The 23,691-nt window shown below is 37.8% G+C and overlaps 1 protein-coding gene across 1 annotated transcript; it reads left to right on the top strand.

Moving 5' to 3' along the window:
- Positions 1-7,804: 7,804 nt before the first annotated feature.
- On the top strand, positions 7,805-20,722 carry LOC139449095 (cell death abnormality protein 1-like). Its single transcript, XM_071230570.1, has 5 exons — positions 7,805-7,842; positions 14,689-14,747; positions 17,014-18,003; positions 20,209-20,320; positions 20,602-20,722. Exons 1-5 carry the CDS (start codon positions 7,805-7,807, stop codon positions 20,720-20,722), a joined length of 1,320 nt encoding a protein of 439 aa, XP_071086671.1.
- Positions 20,723-23,691: the final 2,969 nt, after the last annotated feature.

The raw sequence follows: 23,691 nt of genomic DNA, 5'->3' as shown, positions 1-23,691 counted from the left end.
GTTGTCGTGCTCACTGTCGACGGTGCAAGGGAAACAACCCCTTTATGCACATCACACCTCCACTGGTTCCGAATGTTGCCTCACCTTAGCTTCAAACTCCTTCTCACACCGTTCACGCATATGTGCGTGCGTGCCTGCGTGCGTGCCTGCGTGTGTGTTTGTGGTCAGTGGCACACAGATGATGAACATCAACACCCAAACCTGACACATACCACGCGATCGTGATGTATTCACACTGCTTACATTGTACAAGGAAGTATTTATTTCGAGACTAAGACCACGATCAATTCTCTGAAAAACTCTTTGAGTTGTCAAGTACTTGAAATATGCAATAATGTCATGTTGTTATTTACTGCTCAAGTATCACTGCGACACAAAGTACGCTTCTCGTCGTGTGGTAAAGAAGCATCAAGTCCACGTACGCGTGCAGTTCTTCATAACCCAGAAACCTTTGCTGGACGTATGTTGTACTGTAAGTGTATCGCATACGCAGTGATCATGATTTGGAACAGATTATCCAATGTAAATATGTTATAATGAAAACCCTTTCACTTTAAACGAGGATGCCCTTTCACTCAGCTATCAAAACATATGATATTGAATGTAGAGTTTGGATATAAAGTGTTACCGTAGCGAATGAGTGAGTAATAGAGGTATGTCACGTCCAAAAATAGTTATTGTGTGATAGCTTATCTGTATATAGTTCGCCCCATCATGTAGAAAATATAAACAAATCTTCGACAAACTGGATTTTTCGAACACATCTCTATACTGACCATCAGCAAAATGTGCAACGTCGTTGTTTAAAGGTAACATTAACAAAAGCCGCTGAATTGCATGCACTTTATTTTCTTTGAAACGGGTAGGCGACGACGTCTATTAGTACCAGTGACACTCTTAACTTCAGCTCAAATAGAAGATAATAGTGTGTAGTCGCGACATTTAGATAACTAGTAATTGTATTTGGTGGAAACTGACATGCACCTTGAATTTGAAATTGATTTCAGGCTATTAGAATGTCTCCTGAATCATCACGTCACAAACATGCATGAATCACCACGTCACAACGTCACACACATGCATGAATCACCACGTCACCACGTCACACACATGCATGAATCACCACGTCAAACACATGCATGAATCACCACGCCACACACATGCATGAATCACCACGTCACACACATGCATGAATCACCACGTCACCACGTCACACACATGCTTGAATCACCACGCCACACACATGCATGAATCACCACGTCACTCACATGTGTGGCAGACACAAGTATTAACATACAGTTTTGTTGTACATATGTTTTATCTATTTGAGGTCCTTTAGGTTTGTAATATCATTTTAAGTTGTTAGGAAAGTAGGTTCTTAGTTCAATATCTATTATGGGCTTCTGGATTAGTTTACTGATAATGTAGAGGGTGGTTGGGTTGGTCTATGTTTGTGTCATTGTTTCTCCTCTTTGTTCTAACCCAAGCCTTGTTTTCATTGGCTTGTTCAACCTGTGCACTTTTCATCCATCTTGCACTTGACAATACACCAATTCAGAAGTCAGTCAACAATTTGGACTTGGACAGATCTGGGATAACTAATTCGATTATTAAGGTTAGTAATCTATAAAATTGCTAGCTAATCTCTATGTATGTATTTAAATAATAATATAACTTATGTTATCTAAGTTATGTGGAATGTTGTTTCAGTATTATTAACATGCTTATCTTTGGTATGGTGATTGTGTCACCATATTACTAAGTTAATAATCAAATAAGGCTAAGTAAACACTATAAATGCTTTTCATCCTTCTTCTTTCTTTGTGTGAATGTTTGAATGAATGCGTTGATTTTTATCATTGTGTAAATACTGAATTTGTATGCAATGTCAATCATTGTATGATAGTTTGTAGTTAGTTATGTTTCCTCAATTGTAGTCTGTGTGTTACATTTATTCATAGTTGATGCTGTAATTAGGAGCGTGCTGACAGCTACATAGCTACCACGCAAGGCGGCTGCCTGGAGAGGACAAACACCCCAGTGTCACCCACAGGGTACGCATAATTTACATGTTTGTTGTGTCATGAAGTATATCTTGTAAATAGTGTATCATACCAAATGTATGATCAGGTAATGAATTAATATAGTAGTTTCAACAAAGTGGTAATTGTATTTGTAAAGTTCATTGTATGTTAGAACCGTGGACCATCTATATATTGTAATCTTATCAGTAATGTCGGGATCGAGTTATCGCCCTTGATAAATCGTTTGTTTACTTCAGGGTAAGATAATGATTTTATATATCATTGATTATTAAGTTCATGTTGATGTAATGAATATAGACTATGTTTATATTAAATGAAAGGTCCCTTTGTATTGTATTAATATATGTGTGTATGAAACCTGTGTACTACTGTTTTTATAATCTTATTGTTTGTACATTACAGGGTGTCATTGTTATCTACTAAGGCAATAAAGACTCACACCCGTAGCCTGTGTTGGACCTTGTATTTGCCATCACAAAACCCGGTTACACATGCATGAATCACCACGTCACACACATGCATGAATCACCACGTCACACACATGCATGAGTCACCACGTCACACACATGCATGAATCACCACGTCATACACATGCATGAATCACCACGTCACACACATGCATGAATCACCACGTCACACACATGCATGAGTCACCACGTCACACACATGCATGAATCACCACGTCACACATGCATGAATCACCACGTCACCACGTCACACACATGCATGAATCACCACGTCACACACATGCATGAATCACCACGTCACCGCGTCACACACATACATGAATCACCACGTCACACATGCATGAATCACCACGTCACCACGTCACACACATGCATGAATCACCACGTCACCACGTCACACACATGCATGAATCACTACGTCACACACATGCATGAATCACCACGTCACCGCGTCACACGCATGCATGAATCACCACGTCACACATGCATGAATCACCACGTCACCACGTCACACACATGCATGAATCGCCACGTCACACACATGCATGAATCACCACGTCACATCTGAAAGTCTCACAGCTGACGTTACTTGTTTACAATTATCACCATGACACCAGCACAAATCCGTATTATCTTCCTAACAGTGAAATAACACTTCCGCACCAGAGCATAATCAGTCTCGATAATCCGTCAGTTAGCGAAAAAAAGACAAAAAGAGCGGTTACAATTACATGAATGGACGATTGAGAATCAGTGATAACACAAGGTGTGCCCTGAATTGGTAAGTATCTGGTGCCGTGTCGGTAACGCCCGCCGCTCTCACAATCTGGATTAAAAGGAAGTGTTTGTTTGTTGCCTGACATGTTGCCTGTGTAGTGTCCATAAACAAGTCTCTCATGCACTGTCCACACTGTGAAAGTGTGGGTGAGAATGAACTTATTGTGACTAACGTTACCTGCATCCGGCATGTGAGCTGTCAACACACTGTTAATGATCACGATGGTTTACCTCACGGAGTAGCCTCCCTTGTACAGGTCATGGCGAGCTGAAGTTCATCCACTCTATCACGGGTATCACACCAACTGGTGTATCCCTGCATAAACACCAACATTCCCTCGTCAGCAGCACCTGCATTTAAAGACAAAATCTGGCTTCATAACATAAGGTTCAGTGTAAACGAGTGGAGTCCTAGTCAATCAGTCATGTCATGATTTTATAAGTGTCAGCTGGTAGTGTAGATGTCATTGGATTGTATCGTTTGACATCAGGACATTTCCAACGGCTGTCCACTTGGATCAAGGGCGATTACTCTCATGTGCAAAATGAAGGTAAAGGTCGTAAATAGATGCAGCGAGGAAAACTGGGACGATGATGCTCTGAACCTTTATACTACCACGATGCTTGCATTCACAATGTGAATACTCTATTTCCAACGCATTGGTTTCTCTAGTCCTGTGATAGATCACAGGCAACTGTAAAAACCCACGTACACATATTCAAATATAAAATGTCAAAAATACAGTTTGAGATGCATTCGTGGTGTGTACATTCATCACTGGTGTTAAGTGAAAAATAGTAGTGTCTATCGGGATTAGAGTAGAGGTTGCAGAGAACAGTTGCAGTTGTAACCTACCGCCCCCATTTGAATGACCACCTGATGCCCAAATATAGTCCTATCTGCACGTGATGTTATTACACAGTGTTTAATACAGGTGTATTGTTATAAAACGGGTTATCACTTCGCGAGGGAGTAATAACACATTTGAACGTACACAGATAGATTACTGACGTGAGACCCGTGAAGTCCCGGGTTAGAATTGGTCTTCAGCAACCCATTCTGGCCGTAAAAGGTGACTATGCTTACGGGATCGTGTGTGCATCGGGCGGTCAGATTCGCTGACTTGGTTGATGCATGTCATTGTACCCCAATTGCATGGATCGATGATCATGATGCCCATCACTGGATTATCTGATCCAGACTCGATTATGTACAGACCGTCGTCATATAGCTCGAATATTGCTGACACATTAAACAACAAACAAACAAAATATGAATGTAAAGTTTATAAGTGAACTGCATCGTGTACTCAACTGCAGTGAGTGAGTAAGTGAGTATGGTTTTACGCCGCTTTTAGCAATATTCCAGCAATATCACGGCGGGCGACACCAGAAATGGGCTTCACACATTGTACCCATGTCGGGAATCGAACCCGGGTATTCGGCTTGACGAGCGAACGCTTTAACCACTAGGCTACCCGACCGCCCCTGCAGTATGAGTAACTTCAACTGAAATTATTATACAGCGTGTTCACTGAGTACTTCTGATTATTCTATTTGGGTAGAAGTTACTATTGTTTTAACAATATATAGCCCAAGTGGGAATATCAGATAAGAGTATGTCCCAAGTAACCTTGGCTGTTCATAAGATGCGACATAATTGATCCTTAGGTCAGGCTAGGTGACTTTGTGGGTAGTGTGGCATCGTACCTCGATGACGAGGCATCAATGTTCCTCATACCAATCGTTGGTCCCGACTCGATTGTGTTACAGGCCGCAGTGATATAGCTTGAATGTTGCAGAAGGGTGACGTGAAACAACAAACATACAGACACATTTATGTACTAAGATTATCCAGTCAGCGAATGGTGATTTCTGACAATAGAATGTGAATTGATTTTTATTTGCATTGGTGTCAACAATGTTCCAGCTATATTTGAAAGAGTGGAAATATGCGTAACACACACATATATAATCTGTTCCAGAAATTCTACAAAAACATATTGTGCTCTAGTTTTACAGTGGTGGGCAGAACTTTCAAATAAGAAGTGGATAACTTTTCTCGCGGAAGACGTTAATGAAGACGAATGCTTCAGAGCGACCGTTTACACAAAAATGAATCCATGAATAACATTTCAATTTATTTATTTACAGAACGTTTTGATAAAATCATATTCACTATTTTCCGAAATAATCTAACATTGATCTTTTTATGAATGACTACATTACGAGATTTCAGCGTCGCGGACTAAGAAAGTTATACATCAACGTTTGTGGGTATTAAACCCCAACAACATCCAATACTGTACCCGTATGTAACGCCCTACACTACAGACTGTTATGCCTGAATATAATATTATCCACCACGGATACATATATCACATGCCACATATCACATGTGCGACAATAGTGTGTGATGTCATTATATATGGAATGTATGTACTGGCAGTTGTTTTGAACAAGCAGCACGTGACCCCATTCGGACCCGGTTGTACTTAGTGGTAGCATGTTCAGCCTGATACTGTAGGTTGTAACTGGACTGGTTTGTATTCACCACACAGTGTCTTCGTCCTTTTCAAACATGGGAGGTAACTCGTACAGATCTAATGGAGGCATGCCCGCATCGGTCAGATAGCCTAAAACATCAAATGAGATGGCTTATTGCAACTGTTAATTTTTTACATTGAGTATCATACATGTTGAGAAAATGTACACAAAATACATTATTAATATAATAAAAAATATGTCCAAGGTTATAATGTCATTAAAGAAAATGTACATATCATGGGTCATTTCCTAAGCTTTGATAATATTCTAGTAAATACAATCGGATCTATGCAGTTTGCAGCATGTAAACGCTTTGTACATGCCAAATCGTCAAAATCATGATATTTTATGTGGATGTGTATGTTATCCATTAGTAGTTATAAAATGATTGCAAAGATTTGAACCCAAATAATAAGCTTACAAGTGTCTAGATATGTATTATGTTCTTCAACCGGCACAGTCTGTGAAAGTGAATTGGGTATCAAAGGGTAAAAATATTTAATGTGCTCTCCTGGATTTGGTGATATGTGTATTGATAATGTCAATGTTTTAAGTTTGTGTATGGATTAAGATACTGTTATAAACAACAATACCATTATTTTATGTTTGAAATGTCTAAGACCAACTCATATTCACTATTCAAACCTTCATTAGTACGTGTAGTTTTTTTTATATCCAAGTTTATATAACAAGTAATAAGTTAATTGTTTTTGTATCTCCATTAAGATGTGAGTCACACAAACGGGCTTTATTGTAAACAATTGCCAACAGAACAATTATTGTGAAATCAAAAACTAATATATTGATATTTTAATAAAAAGTACTATAAATTACCGACAATACATAATTTAATATGTTATTGTTATCTACAATTGTTCATGTTATACAGCACTTGTCGATGTACATTTATTATTCGACGTCAACGATGACCTACATTACATTACGAATAAACGAATTGAGCTCAAATTATGTATTGAGCATAATTGAAAAGATGATTTAATTCCCACGCTGTCTAATCTATCCGCTATGTCCAGTTAGGGATCATCCTATTGAGATAGAGGTGTTGGCTTTATTAATCCCCACTCCGATGGCTGACTGATGGGACCACTATATGCAATGCAAATCGACAAATAGTTATGCAAATGTGTCCTTCCGTCATGTAACCAGCTGCTGAAATCCATATTTGTCAATTCACTGCAGACACAATTAATACTACGCTGCTGCTTTTGTATTGTGAAAATAGGCCAACCTTCAACGCCACCGATGTTTTGTAGTCCATATTACGTGAATTTCATTATTTGGTAGCTTTCTGTCAAGTGGTTCAAGAGTTGTATTATGACTGCATTACGAAGGATTTCTCGGTGAGTCGATCACGTTCCCTGGAAATGTGTTAAGTGTTATTGCGTATAATAAACACGCGACCAGATATAAATAAACCTGTTCATATGAGTTACTGTAGTGCAGGAAGTATAAACATCAAGAGGCAGGAAAACGTATAAAGGGCAATATAAAATAAATATCGCGTGATGTCGCAAATAAGCAATATGCATTAAGAGATTTAAAGCTTGTTTAAATTGTTATGAGTGACGTTGTATATTTGTGTGGTTCACAAGGGGTCCAGTTTGGGTGGACGGCGTCATGCTTGATTGAGTGAAGCAAGCTGCCTGACGGGGGAAACGTGCTTGTGGGGTGATTGAGTTTGAGTTGGCTTGGTAACCTTTTGTTGTGTGCTGAAGTAGATAGCTTACTTGGCAATTTGTTTACTATATGAGGGCAAGTTATCGAACAGAAAGGGGGAAGGAAAAGGAATTGGAGAGGGAGAAATATGGTTTAACTGAACGAGTGCAGTTCAGCCCAGCGTTATGTCCGGAGACAAAGTTAGAAGGTCACGTCGACGCTTCACTGGAGGAAACTGTTGTTACCCAGTTATCCCGTGAACTGTGATATGTAAGTTTGGAACAATGTGGAATGGAATTCATTGGCAATGTGATGTCAAGAAATCTGAGGTGACTTACTTATATTGCACATTTGCCATATTGCTTTGCCTAAATAGATGTGTATGAGTGCCTTGCCCAGTAACTGAGAATTGTTATATACTTATCTTTGTTTAAATTATTAAATCTAGCTTTAAACTTCAGAGATTGTTGTGTGATTCTTGTAATTTTTATTTGTGGTATTAGCGGGAACCACTGCCGTTCATACCACACGTAACAAAATTCAAACATGCCAAAGAGCCCAAACGACAGAAAATATGAAATACTTGACACATTTGATATGGTGTATGTTTGGGTAATGTTTGTTTCTTTGTTTGTTATTCAACCTCGAACTGAGAAATATTCCAGTACATGATAGCGTGATGTCAAAACCCGAGTCTAGACACACCAGCGATACGATGGGCAACGATAAATGCCACCAGGGCACATTGACACGGTATCAACCAAGTCACCGTGCCTGACCCCCCGATCCATTGAGTTCCTCCAGCTGCCGTGGTCCTATTCTCTTGCGATTAAGTAATCAACTTTGAGTTTGTTTCGAAAAAACGCATAAAAACCATTACATGTTGGTTTGTTGGTTTATTGTTTAACGCCGCACTCAGCAATATTGCAGCTATATGACGGCGGTCTGTAAATAATCGAGTCTGGACCAGACAATCAAGTTATTAACATCATGAGCATCGATCCACGCAATTGGGATCGATGACATGCATCAACCAAGTCAGCGAGCCTGACCACCCAATCCCGTTAGTCGCCTTTTACGACAAGCATAGTCACCTGTTACGGCAAGCATGGGTTGCTGAAGACCTATTCCTCCCCGGAATCTTCACGGGTCACATTACATGTACAAAGCTGTTTATGGCAACTAAAACGATCTGATTGTACGTCTTTAAATTACCGATTCACATAAATGTGTGTAGCACGAGAAACTATCCAAATATGAATGTCCCGTAATTGTATTTGAAGAATGACAATAAGTTACATATATTGTACAATTGCATATACACCCTCCATCAGTGACTGAAGATCAGACTGTGCACACGTTATATACATCAGCGCACCACGATAACGTTACATGTCTCTTCGTTTAAGCATTACATGTCAGTGATGTCCAAGTGACTGACCAATGTTGACAGGCTACATCCACCATATGAAGGCATTACGCCCAGGTAAAAGGATATGTTCACTTATCTGTTCAGGCGATACTGTGCTGGAAACGTATCGACATCACTTAAAGGCGCTTTATGGAACTTATATCACACAAAACACATTTTGTTTGTATGCATATAATATATTGACAAACTTAACTTCAAACAACCATACCTTTACATGCATAGGTACATGAACGCTTAATTATATACTTTGGGCATACAAAGGACTTATATTATAATATAACTTTTTAATAGAATTAACACAAATACGACATTTAACATACAGCATGTCATATTGTTCAAGCACAGATCTACAGAAATAATATTTACTCCAAAGGTGAGAGGCTAAATCGAATAACGTCCCAATACAATGACTGGTTCTTGATGCGTAAACTATTATTGGCACTGTGAAAAAAAATACACTTTTAATGAAGCAAATATATAGGAAAGTTTGCCCGAGGAACTATGCAGGAAAACCCGCTAGGCAATACCTTGATGGTTTCCTTACGTAGCGCAAATGAATCTAAATGTCGCTGTACGTGCTCACTTGATGCCATGTCGCTGTTTAACATGGATACCCCACTCAGACACTATATACCCCGAGCCGATCAGTCCTCGTGTTCTCCCCTTAATGCAAAGCCCAATGCACGGAAACCAAAATGTATTATCTTTAAACACTTTTTGGTATGACACAGTCGATCGAACCAACGACTCTCCGGGCAAACGCCATCTCCACTGGACCAAGAAAAGAGGAAAAAGATGAATGAAACATATAAACAATGCATTAGAAGGTGAAAGTGGCAATTTATATACAGATCGGAAGCCTTAAGAGTAATGGATCTGATCTGATGTATAAAATATATATTCAAATATATAAAAATATATATTTGGACAAATTCAAAATTCTAAAAGATTTCACGCCAAAGGAAGTGCTTCACTGATATCACATCGCTAAATAACATCACGGCAGTCAGCAATCATCCATCTAAACTACACCAGCGGTCGGCAATATTTAACCAGCCATATCACAGCAGTCAGCAATAATCAAGCCATATCACAGCAGTCAGCAATAATCAAGCCATATCACAACAGTCAGCACTAATCCAGATATATCACAGCAGACAGCAATAACCCAGCTAAAGCACAGCAGTAAACAATGATCCAACTGTTTCACAACAGTCAGCACTAACCCATATTTATCACGGCATTCAGTAATAATGCAACTAGATCAAAATAATCATATATGTCGCCTTTCGCTTAGTAGTCAGCAATAATCCAGCTATATCAATGTACTCCTCAGTAACACAGCTAATTCATAGCAGTCAGCAACAACCTGCTATATCACAATACTCAGAAATAATCCAGCTATATCACAGCAGTCAGAAATGATAAATCCAGGCCACAGCAGACACCAACGATTCACTTTATCAATGGAGTTAGGAAAACTCTAGCAATATCACAGTTTGCAGTAATAATCCACCATAACCACAGCAATCTGCAATAAGACACCTATATCACAGCAGTCAGCAATATTCCACCTATATCACAGCAGTCAGCAATATTCCACCTATATCACAGCAGTAAGCAATATTCCACCCATATCACAGCAGTCTGCAATAAGCCATCACTATACGAGCAGTCACTGAATTTAACTCCTTGGTGGAGAAGCAGTCTTCTAAAGTCACTCCTACTCTCAAAATTGAATCATATATTTTCTGCGATTCCAAATCCTCCTAATCCAAAAGAAGTATTTCAAATCCATATGGAAGGGTATACCTGATAAAATAAAACGTGATATTATGAATTATGATGTTTAATCCTGAACATGCCTAAATTAAAGGACCTCACTTGAAGGAAATAATAGCATCACAGAAGCTGAGGTGTGTAAACCGATTAGATACCAGCAATCGAAAGTTGAATTTATTCTTCTTAACCAATAAATGTTTAATATGGCTTGCAGGCAGTCATTACATAATTCCAACAAATAACCCGTCAATAACAATCACATTCTGGAAAGATGTCCTTTGAGTTTGGTCGAAATTCAATATTAAATTCAGAACTCCAAACATGATGAAAACAAGAAGTTCAAGCCCAACATTTATGGACTAATGGTGATATTAATGTGGATAAAATACCGATTATGTAAATAAGACAGGTCTGGTACAAAAACAATTTGATACATGAGGAAGGTAGATTACTAACCAATGAAGAATTCAAAAATAGATAGTCAATTAAAACACATATTTGGAATTATGAATGTGTTAAAACTGTCATGTCATATGCACGAAAACTGGATATAAAGCAATTTAAGAAACCCTTGTGTACCCATTCAATCTTCTGCAAGTCAACTCTACACTTGGAAGTCAACATATGAACGCTACACTTCTCAATTCAAATTACACCAGTTGCCATGTTATTCCAGATGAAATTTGTAGAAAACGCTTCAAACTAGTTTACATTCTAAAACAATTCTTGTTATAATCAGTATGTTGATTCTATGTAGATATATGCATACATATCCCATTGCTTCCCCCTCAGAGTCTCACTATATCGTGATTTGTGATATAGTGTTTTTCAAACACTCAAAACAAAATGTTGTCATTCGATGAAAAACATATATGGTACTATGACGTCAGAGACTATGACTTCATTGAGCGTGAAGTCATTCCTTTTATACCATACCATATTTTGTGTATCAGATTTTGATGAATCTATTTTGAACCAAGTGGGAAAGCATTGTGTAAGTTTACTTGGACTGTAGTAGATTGTACTTATATTGTACTGATTAGAAACATGTTTGAATAGTATGATAGAGTATATTCTGCTCTTTTCAACGCCACACTCAGCAATATTACAAATATATAGTTGTTTCAGTTAACCGAGATGTGTGGATAGCGTTCTTACACTATTAATCCCAGTCTGCCCGCGTAAAATGTTCCTGTGGTGGCTCTCACTGGAGGCGTGTATATATACTCTCCAAAAGGGGGAATTCAAAACAGATAACAGATGATGACAGAAATACAAAGAGGTATAGAGTGTTACGGAAAAAGAAAGGATTACATGTAATATGTCTCACTTACTCACTCATTCCACGTTTGCTCGTAAGAAGAAATTATGGGTTTAGTTCACATTTTAGTTCTACATAATTTGTATATTTGTTTTCTTTTGATAGAATGGAAATATTCTAATTCAATAAAGTTGAAGGTAATCCGTCCCTATTGGGGGTGCTCCATTCATCAGTGTGATTCATATGTGTCAATGCATATTCTGTCACATGACATCCAGTCTGGTGCACGTTTCGTTTAACACGCTGTTCACATGGTCTTTACCGCCAGCATGTGACAGAGTATAAACGCCATTACATTCTTATACACAAAGCCACCAGTGTGTTCGGATGTCTTTATAATTTCTTCTGTAAAGTGGTCTGTAACAATTTATGCATTGAAGATTTGAGTGACGCAATCGCCTTAGATAACATTTGGTTTAAGGACGTAGTGAATGAAAAGCTGTTTACCTTCAACATGAATGCATCTTTTTTTGCGCTGAGTAGAATTCTATAGATTGTTAGATTCAGTGCGCGCCAGACAATGTGAAATGTGTAGGCGCGGATCCGATAACCAGTTTTATCATTATGTATCCTCACTACTACTACTACTACTACTACTACTACTACTACTACTACTACTACCACCATTAAGTCTTCTACCATTGCTGCTGCTACTTCTACTACTACTACTACTACTACTACTACTACTACTACTACTACTACGACTACTACTACTACTACTACTACTACTACTACCAGAACTACTACGACTACTACAATTATTACTACTACCACCACTACTACCAACATTACTACTACTACTACAACGACTACGACTACTATTAATACCACATCCAAGTCCACATTACGAGTACTACCACTGCTACAACAACAACAACTACTACTACTACTACTACTACTACTACTACTACGCCTACTATTCGTCAGTACACATATGAGTACTATACGATCGATAAATTTATGTTCACGAAGCTCTGACAGGAGAATATATATATACACACAAACTTCTTAGTCATTAGTCATAAGCGTAAATTTTTTATGGATGTGGAAAGGACTATGTCGCAGTTAAGAGGAACAAATCATGTTCTGCAGAAAGGCATTTGTCTTTATCTGGATTTAACTGTTATATTTCTTTTATGAGGCGGCCAGTGGATCGAATCACCAGCCTTCTGCTGTCCTTTCGGACCCTCCGTCCACTAAACCAAGGGGGTGGTCATCCAAACATTGACACAGAAGGTTGCAACGAGCAATGGTAGACTAGTTGTGACTGTGAGCTTGGAGTGAAATATACATGCAGTGCAATGTTTCAGTTACAAGTTGCCTTGAAGAAGCAGAAGCACCAAAGCAAAGTAAACGGAAATTACCACAATGACATAATAGAGGAGATGTTAACCCTGGTTTAACCTGGAGCCACTCAGTCCGTTAACTCACCCTTTCAAGACGAATAAACCAGGAATGTATACATACATGCAAATCGTCGTTACTCTGTTCCTACATATATATGTGCTATTTTAAAACTCAATTCAGGGAGCGAATATCAGATACTTTGATTTCAAGGCAAACTGTAAATACATGTTAAATGATGATTAAAAATGCGTCAAAAATGGCGATAAATACTATGTTCCTAATTTACCTTTGATTAAAATGACAGTTGATGATATCACAGAGCAGGATATTTCCCACGACATTTAAATCCTTCAAGTGTGTTTGTATGTGTTATGTAATTTTAATGTTATTTGACTTCAAACTGAGGGCAGAAGAGGAGGGACGAGAATGTGGCTTCCAGGGGGTTAATGCGAATATGTAAAAAGGTGTTTTAATGAAACTTGAGTAGAAAAGTAATGTTGATTTATTGTCCTTTATTGCCGATCCACCAATGTTCAACTCGGGTTTTCCACATGAAAAGTGGTTCCGGTCTAAAAGACGTGTAAACGTCAAAAAGTGAAGTTTAAACTTTTTAAACGTCACTTTTTTAAGTTTGTTGAAAGATGAACGGGTCATGTGAGCAGGGACTAAACCAATCACCCCTTAAACGTCCAAGTAAGATATAAATATATATAAGAAATAAACGACGATGTGGAGTTATTTATGGTACAATAAAACAGTGCAGGAGAATAAACCATGAGGTGCGCAGTGTTTTACAAGTCATTTATTTCGCATGTTTCTTCAGGATGTCAATAAATTGTACAAGCTTTTACAAATTATTTAAATAATTATGACTTCCCGAATACAATCCGACCTCGGCAATGTCGGACAACTTCAGTGGGATTATGTTTGGCATTTTACAATTTTCGTCGATTATCTGCATCTGTTTCCCCATTTCACAATACCGATTGTCATATCACTCCAACTTTTGTGTGAGATCGTTCGGCTTTGCGTTCATCTTAGCAATTTTATGAGACACGAGGTGATTCATTTATACTTCCCTATTTTGAGGAAGAATACAGTTTCCCGGAAATATAAACACTGAATCCACGACTGCTGGTCACACGCTTAGCCCCACCAGTTAGCTGAACACATCAACATTGAAAATGTCCCTCTCTAATAATCAGTAAGTAGGTTTAATGTACACACATTTACAGTGTCATGACCTTGTTTTAATTGTTATTCATATCGGTATACATTCTTTTACATTTTCAGACACTTCAAGACTTCTGTGTCGATGCTGTTTTTAGCGTTCACTGTACTAATCATACGAGGTAAGTTCGTAAAATCTTCCTTGATTTAATCACTTTCTCTGCTATAGAAGACCAGTGTATAAGTAATACATTAGTTTGTCTGACTTTTCATCTAACACAGAATAAGAGTAAGGATAGGAATATATCAGAGACCGTATATGGTCTCTGGATATATTGATGAACAATTTCTTAATTACAACTTCCAATTTACAAAGTTTTCATCCATTTATCTTATCCTTACTTAGTACCCCAACTTCAAAATACTTCTCAAAGAAGTTTAAATAAGAGGTCGTCATGGTCCACTGATCTTAGCTACTCACCTACTAATCACGATCGAGCGGTCGGTCGCTCTGCTTCAGTTCTTCGACTCTGTGGTCATTTGGCCAGCTCAAGAGAACATATGGTCTGTAAATTTCATTATGTGGCAATTTATCTTATGTTCTTTCTATGTGTTTATTTGATATATGGTATCTCCTATGTATGTGCAAGCATATTCACCTGTTGAAAATGTTTTGTGATTAGTAAATTCGATTTTTATGTAGTGGAGGCATAATCATTCATATCTGAGATAATTTATGGATGGCAATCCCTTTATTATGAGGAACACAATGTTTCGAATTATATGTTTACTTCTTCACCAGGTGAAATTGTGGTACACTGAGCATGTGATGTTCCACATAAAAAAGAATTTGACTTCCATACATTATTTTCCTTATGTGTGTCGCTTCCAAATGCCATTCAAAGACTTTTGATGAGGAACATACTTCTCTGGATAGATTACGCATCAGTTAAAATAATGTCAATACGTAGCTACTTTTTCGGTCTATGGATGCATCAAGAGAAGGAGCCCTTTCCTGTCACTGACCATTTCAAAGGCTTATAAGTAAGCCCAACAGGGGAGTTCTTGAAAACTTCAAATATCATCTGAAAGCTTCAATCCTCTGTTTTGCCAAGCAGAATGTCCAGCCCATTTTGCATTGAAAGTCACAGTTAGAAGTGTTACAGGGCACTTCTTAAGAAGAACCTTCCGGCTCTGTACTGTTTCTTGTTAATTTCACAGTGTCCATATCATAGACTGTTCCATGCATTTGTAACGAAGTGAAGAAAAGGTCAACGCAGCAATCATTCTTCACTGCTTCAGCTGATATGTTATCAAACCCAGATGCTTTATCGATTATCGTAGAGATAGTAGCACCGAATACAGTTAATCGTAGTTCTGTTTCCATCTAGCTAGTACATAATTTACATACTTGGATATATTCTTCAAAACTGGTAATTTAAGTCCCATGTCTTAATTAAAAACAAGGTCATCATGAGCTTGGTTTACGTAATTATAATCTCCTATGGATTTGTTGATTTTTTTCGCATAGTCTACAATGATGTAAGTAAAATCTGTTCAACATTCGAACCACCCGTACAACATACGAATGTTGGCATCAACAAGGAAATATATCAATAACTACCCAAGAGTGTTTACTGATATATCGCGGATATCTCGGTTTGGCATTGAATCAACTCCATATGCAAAATCATCGTAATCACGGGTTCTGGCGTTAAAATCTCTACAAACGAGTACGACACATTGACATTGGTAATTATAGAATATTTAAGTGATCCATTTGCTGTGGGAGATGAGTTTCATTATTCCTATGGCTGTGAAGGTTTTCTCATACAGCGATGTGAACTCTTAAATAAACAGTATCTTGAGTTTCCAAACTTTCCAAGTTAAGAAGCGTATGATCAATAACAATTTAAGAGACAAAAAAGGCCTATCTGAATGCCTTACAAATGTGCCATTGGATTGTTAAATTGTATTACTATAAACGTATCCTATTCTCATAATTCGTGTTACATGCTGTCATTTTAACTTGTACATGTAATAAATCGCATATAATTGTATTTCATGTACCCCCATTGATGGTTTTCCGAGAATCAATAGGTTTGAGTAAACGAACTAACATATTCTTTTATTGTTTATATTTCAGTGGTCTTTTTCTTTTTCTTTTTCTCAGTTGTAAGGTTGATTCGTATCTGTCGAAGCTCCTAAGCTCTATCTGGCCCAAAGGAGTTAGAAATAACGGGCTTCGATTGTAATTAATGCATGGGTATGGATAACAAATAGCAAACTCACATTTATCCAATTAATTGTGTAGATATAACGAAATCTAATAAGAATGTAGAAATGAGCATTACAAAACAGGTCAATGCAAATCAAACATTCCAAAGTTGATCATGTCACGCCCTTCTTGATGTTATACTGAACACCATACTGATTCCATGTTTTCAGCAACGCCATGTCGTAATGGTCAGCACTGCCGAGAATGTGACGATGAAGGAGACTGCTCAATACAGTGTGAACGTGGATACTTTGGCAGGAAATGCAAGTCAGAGTGCAGCAGCAGATGCCAGTACCAGTCGTGTGAGCTCACAGCGAGAGGCATTGAGAATTGCACGGAGGGATGTGTTCCAGGATTCCAGGGTACAAGCTGCAACATACCATGTGACAACCCTGGGACACAGTGTACGGAGTGTGAAGGTGGTTGTGATGGCGGGTACTGCATGCTGAATTCATCCTGCGTTTCTGGATGTGTTGGCTCTTATTATGGCCTTAACTGTAAGGACTGCTCTGAGAGATGTAAATCCTGTAATATATCTTCAGGGATATGTGACGATTGCCATGCCCCATACAGGGGTCTGAACTGTGAGATGTCATGTGAGCACTGTGCAGGATCTTGTGAATCTGGATGTGGAGGAGGCTGTCAACCAGGCTTCTATGGTCATTGGTGTGATAAGGTGTGCAGTGTAAACTGCCGTCCTGGTCCCAACCAAACCTTTGAATGTGACAGAAACACCTCCATCAATTGCATCACCGAATGCAATAAAACCACAGGCGAATGTGTCGTCGGTTGTAATGCCGGATGGTATGGTAAAAACTGTTCATCTCGCTGTAACCCGGAGTGTTCATATGTGGCCTGCGCTGATTCAGGAGCGTGTGTTGATGGTTGTGCACCAGGGTATGCTGGGACTAACTGTTCATGCAACGAGAACTGCATCGATCTTGAATGCCACTCGGAGAACGGAACCTGTGCGAAAGGATGTGACAATGGTTATTATGGTGCGTTTTGTAACAACACCTGTGAGATATGCGTTGATGGTGTTTGTGACCGGAAGTTTGGATTCTGCAACAAAGGATGTAATATTACACACCAGACTTGCAAATCTACATGTAGACATGATTGTCCCATAGAGACATGCCTTGAAGACAGAACGTGTTCTGGTAATCAAGACCAAACAATTCTTACTTATCATCTTTACCGACCTTTACTTATATTATATTCACTCACGGAAGGTGACAAGTGTTCCTCCAACTACTAAAGCTTAGATTTACATATAGTTTACTTGAACTTTTGTTTAGTCGTAGCTATACATATACAGACCCGTGTTTTGATCTGCGATGAGCTGGCAGGCAGCTGCATAATACAACGACTGTAGAGATAAACTGTCTTAACAATAAACAAAATTAAGCTTTTGATAAACTTTACAATATTAATCACATGTTTACCTCAATCTCATTAAAATCACATGCAAGTTCTCGCTACTGCTGAGGACATCCCGTTACGGGTCACGTCAGAAGACCTTTCGCCAACTTTGACCGACCAATGAAATATCTAAGAGGAAGTCGTCATTAGCCACTAAGAAAGCAGCTTTCTTGGAGTTACGGCACTAGTTTCAAACAAGCGACTTCCATTCCAGATTATGATTTTGATCATTCATTTATTCAGCCCGTACCTTTTTTTTTGTGTTTAGCTTTAAAGGTTGCATGATTTGAAAACATATTCACAATATGTAACAATATGAATATTTATTTTTTAAAACAACGATTTTGTATCGTTATATATGGTGTAGTTCGAGCATGAACGCTGATACTCGTTAATCCGACATAATTTTCTGCAACCAGCAATGTCGGAATAACTGTGTTAACAACACACTGGCCTGCTCAACCCTGACGAGAGGAATATTTCCCATGTAGGAATCGAAACAGTTCCATCAATGGAACATGGGGGACATCGTTAACCGTAGTTGTTGTTATTATTATTATCAATTTTTAAAACCCATTTTGTATATATGGGGTATAGAAGGTATTTAATGATGTTACAGATTATTTTCATAAGCAGTGTATTTGAAAACCACCGTTAACATAGATTCATAACATAAATCATGTTTGTGTGATTATAATTCCATTGATTAATATCCTTTATATTATAATTAGTATCGGTTGTGCCCACATGATAACTAGACTTTGTGCAGTTCGACACTAGCATGTTTTGGAGAAAGAGATTAGGGTAATATGTGTTTATGAATCACTATCAAACAGAGATGATACCAGGTATTGTCACCCGTCACAAACACATACAAATAAAAGTCAAATATTCGCCAAAAACATTTTATTATTATCCCCCGCCACGAAGTGGAAGGGGGATATAGGAATGGGTGCAGATCTTGAAAACCGTACCATATTTCTTCACTAAACTTGGCACATAGATAGATCTAGTGGTGAACTGGTGCCTTTTGATAGTTTGGGATTAAAAAAATATTTTTCGAGTTTCCATGGCAACGAGTTTGATTTAGACCGAAAATGGCGGTAGTCCTCGTTTCCGGAGCAGATCTTGGAAAACGTACCATATTTCTTCACCAAACTTGGCACATAGATAGATGTAATGGTGAACTGGTGCCTTTTGATACTTTGGGATTTTTAAAGAAGTTTTTTTTCGAGTTTCCATAGCAACGAGTTTGATTTAGACTGAAAATGGCACTAGTCCTTGTTTCCGGAGTAGATCTTGAAAACCGTACCATATTTCTTCACCGTACTTGGCACATAGATAGGTCTCATGGTGAACTTGTGTCTTTCGATAGTTTTGGATTTAAAAAAAAAAAATGTTTCGAGTTTCCTTGGCAACGAGTTTGATTTAGACTGAAAATGGCAGTAGTCTTCGTTTCAGGAGCAAATCTTGAAAAACGTACTACATTTCTTTACAAAAAGGCCCGGTGAACATAGTTCACAGGCGCTAATGCATTGCACACCCCCGACATGTCATTTTGGCGGGGGATGTGTGTACTTCATGCTTGTTTGAACATGATCCAATCTATTATTTCGGGACATACAGATACGGATAGTATACACATATGATAAATATCTTCGGTCATTGACTTCATCATATTTATATCATCTCTCGTACTTTCATCCTGTTTACACATTTTAGCCATGTTTTTATATTTAATCAGTTAAAAAAAATTCAAGGCTGTAGGTTTTAGAGCTATTAATCAAGTGTTTCCAAATAAACTGTTAAGTGCTAGTATTATGGTGTTAAGTAGCAATTTATCATCCGGAACTGTCTTTACCCAGCCCCCACACCACCCCACCCCCTCTTGACTTGAACATCCTGATATTGATTGTGAACATTAACATCTTTGTTTTCTTCAGAGCGTACTCCAGGTGACACTTTCATTATCGGAACATCAACAGCGTGTGTGCTTTGCCTTGCTGGCATCATAGTAGCAATATGCATTGCATACGGACGTCATTGCGCCAAAAGGTTAAACTTAAAATGTATTTTTATAACACAAGGTCCAATAGAAATTTAGAATGCTTTCTGTTACATTTGACTGCAGTTAGTTTACCTATGTTTATAGTTACCTTAACTAATAAATCTCCTTTATGAACTACATAGCAAGATGTCCCGCACTGTGACCGTGTGGGAGTATTGAATACTGTATAATTATGTATTTACCTTCAGTTAAGACATTGGATGTGTACCCATGTCCCCATGTCCTATTACATAAATGTGAATAAATGATGATTTTGATTTTGTTGTAGGGAAGAAACTGATCGCGAAGAAGTAGAATGCCCAGTAGAACAACTAGAAGCACGTGACTACGAACTTATTGATATTGATTCCGATAGATATGAAACAGGCCCAGTGATAGTTTTTCTTTAGTGGAGGCTCACTTCTCACAAACCTTCACATCGTGATTTTGTCACAAATAAAATCATCAGCAACCACAAGACAAAGGTTTGTGCATGGATTGATAAAGAGAAAGTGTGGATGTACTAACCTACCACCAATTCAACTGTAAGTAACAATGTGGACTATGTACGTGTCTTACTTAGTAGGGGACATTTACCGTGATTTGTATATCAGTGGTTGGCACAACAGTGTCGATTGTTTCTCCTGTCCTGGACTTAAGAACTTGTTCTGTACTTGTATCTAATACATAGCTTTATCAATAAACATTCTAACTGTATTCTTATGAATCTGTTTGGTTACTTTTCAGTTACTTGAAGTTTATTATACTGATATTAAGATACGATTGGCTGTCCTCCAACAAAATGTTTTAAATTAACAATGATAATAACATTTTGAAGTAAAGTAACAGTTGACTCAACGTTTTATGCTTAAGTGTATATTGTTCATACAATTGAACATTATTTCTAAACACATATATGTATTAACAATTGGAAAATGTGAACATGTTGTCGCGTCATTGCGTACATGAGCGTGATCCGAATCAATGGTAATGTTGAAGACACCACCATCTTTTGGACCAGTAAACACAGTGCCAACAACTTCGAAATAAGGAGATTTCATAACATTTTTGCTTTGAGTTAAACAGTATATGGATATAGGAATATGTGTGTCTAGTGTACATCTATATTCACCGTGAACGAAACTATTACAATCGTAAATGTCTCACACATGTCTCTTGATTTCACCGTGTTTTGGCAGTCATCGTCGTTTGTAACTCCTCTCTATTAGATAATAATAATATATTATATTAAAACCTTCCACGAAAAGTGATCCATCTACAGACTATTTACTTTAATACTGAATATACAAACTGCCTTGTGGGATAATGATTATTATGGTGAGACATGGTGGATCCCACTCGGAGTTGGAATTGCCTGTCTGTTAAAAAAATGTCATATGCAATGAGGTAAACGACCTCTCAAGCCCAAATCATGTAAACCCTTTAAAATGCCATGCTCCGAGGTAGTATCATAAGCTTTCTCAAGATCGAAAGATATTCACAGTACGCGTGTTCTTTGTCGGCAATAGCATTTTTTCTACAAAGGCTTATAATCGTACAAAATGATTAATGGTACTTCTATTTTTACGGAAACCACATTGAATATTTGTAAATCAGAAAATAATCTCGAAGTCACCTCGAAGGTCAATAACTCATGACATGTGAATTGTTCCCTTCAGAAAGCTTGGTCAGTATAGTATGTAGACTTTATATGTATGACACAAGTTTGCAGCAAGTGGTGTTCTAACATCTATTTGGATGACATTCATAAAAGCACGTGAACACAATAAATTGGGCATACACGATTCGAATTTGATGAAACTTAACATACTTAACTCTACAATTGGGCCTTAAGGTGAGAAATTCTCGATGGCATGCGATATTGGTGTTTTTACACGTGTATGCCTATTTGGTTCAAGAGGTAATCACGTTATGTGATGTAGGTTGGATATTTATGACCTTTGCTGCAGGGAAGTTTTCAATCCTGTGTTGGTTTCGGTTTCTATATCTGTGTGTGCCCCATATTTTATTTTAGTGATTTTGTACTGCTTTGCTTTATTTTACTTGTATTGCTGCCCCTTGAGAAACGGGTTTTCCGTTAACGTTTACCTTGGTTGAATCCAAGCCAGCTGTACATGCTGTTTCAATGTTTTGTGTGCATTGTTTTCTAAACTGTTGGCTGCAGTGGAAATACACAAGGGCAACTGCTTTTGAGTGGGATCTGTTTCGGGGATGACCACAACACTACCTTGAAAAAGGCAACATGTAAAATTTGTAAAGGTTTCAGAGTAGACATATAGATGACATTTCGAAATATTTATAATGAGAGATCAAAATGCATTTTCCCTATTTGACCGTGTTTGTTCAGGTGACCCCTGGACTTCCATATACTTTGTGTACATGTATCTATAGTTCAGGAAGGATGTGTAAGAGTATTCGAAAAGTTGGCATGCTCCTATTTTCAATAGGATGTGCAATGCAGATGGGCCATACCTCTTAGCAGAACAGAAGTAAACATGTAACTTTAATAAGTAAACGTAAAATTTAAGATCATGAACACGCCTGAACGATTCAATATTTTAACAAAGTATTAAACTCACAGACTGAACATTCAAACAAATGAAATGTAACACCGACATGTCGTTGCTTTGTGAATATTATTGCACTCATCTTTGTTGCTCTAACCACAGTATTGCATTGTAGTCTCGTATTGCAGTTGTACTGTCATTGGATGTTTTACTGTTACTCTATTGTGGACTGCCATTGTGATTACTTTGATGTAATTTGTATTTACTTGTAATTATAGTTAATTTTATAATGCAAGCGTTAAGTGTTGGTATCATACTGAATTCGTTTATGCATAGATTTCCGGGTTATCTTAATGTTTCAAATAGGAAGTAGACACGTAACAGTATTACCATGTATACAATTAAAGGCTGCACTCACTGTGCATTTCCCATAAATAGCTATTGTATGGCGAGGACAAACTAGCTCCGTATTATATTTAGAAAATCGATAAGAACACAAAGAGATGATCGATTATCAGATGGCAGTTCTAATTTAATAATCCTGAGATAACTCAATGGTCACATTTTTCTTACAATCCTGCATTTAGAGGGTGGACGTATGTTGTCAGGGGACAGCTTTCTGAGCTAATAATACTACTCGTGAATTATTACCGACGTGGTACTACGCAAAAATGTATCATGTAAAAAAACTTGTTATAAATCAGGTGTTTCGTGAAACTTGCATAGAATGTGATTGGCTGATAGATAATATTAGTGGAAATCAAATCAGCCAATGTATAATAAAGTACATATATAATTCATTTTGGACTTCATATTCTAGATATATGTAAATATAATTTCATAAAGAACCG

Source organism: Haliotis cracherodii, unplaced genomic scaffold (genome assembly GCF_022045235.1).
Source record: "Haliotis cracherodii isolate W230 unplaced genomic scaffold, xgHalCrac1.p SCAF_7, whole genome shotgun sequence".
NCBI classification, from domain to species: Eukaryota; Metazoa; Mollusca; class Gastropoda; order Lepetellida; family Haliotidae; genus Haliotis; species Haliotis cracherodii.
The sequence above is the reverse complement of the archived record's forward strand: the minus strand, read 5'-3'. Positions and strand labels throughout refer to the sequence as shown.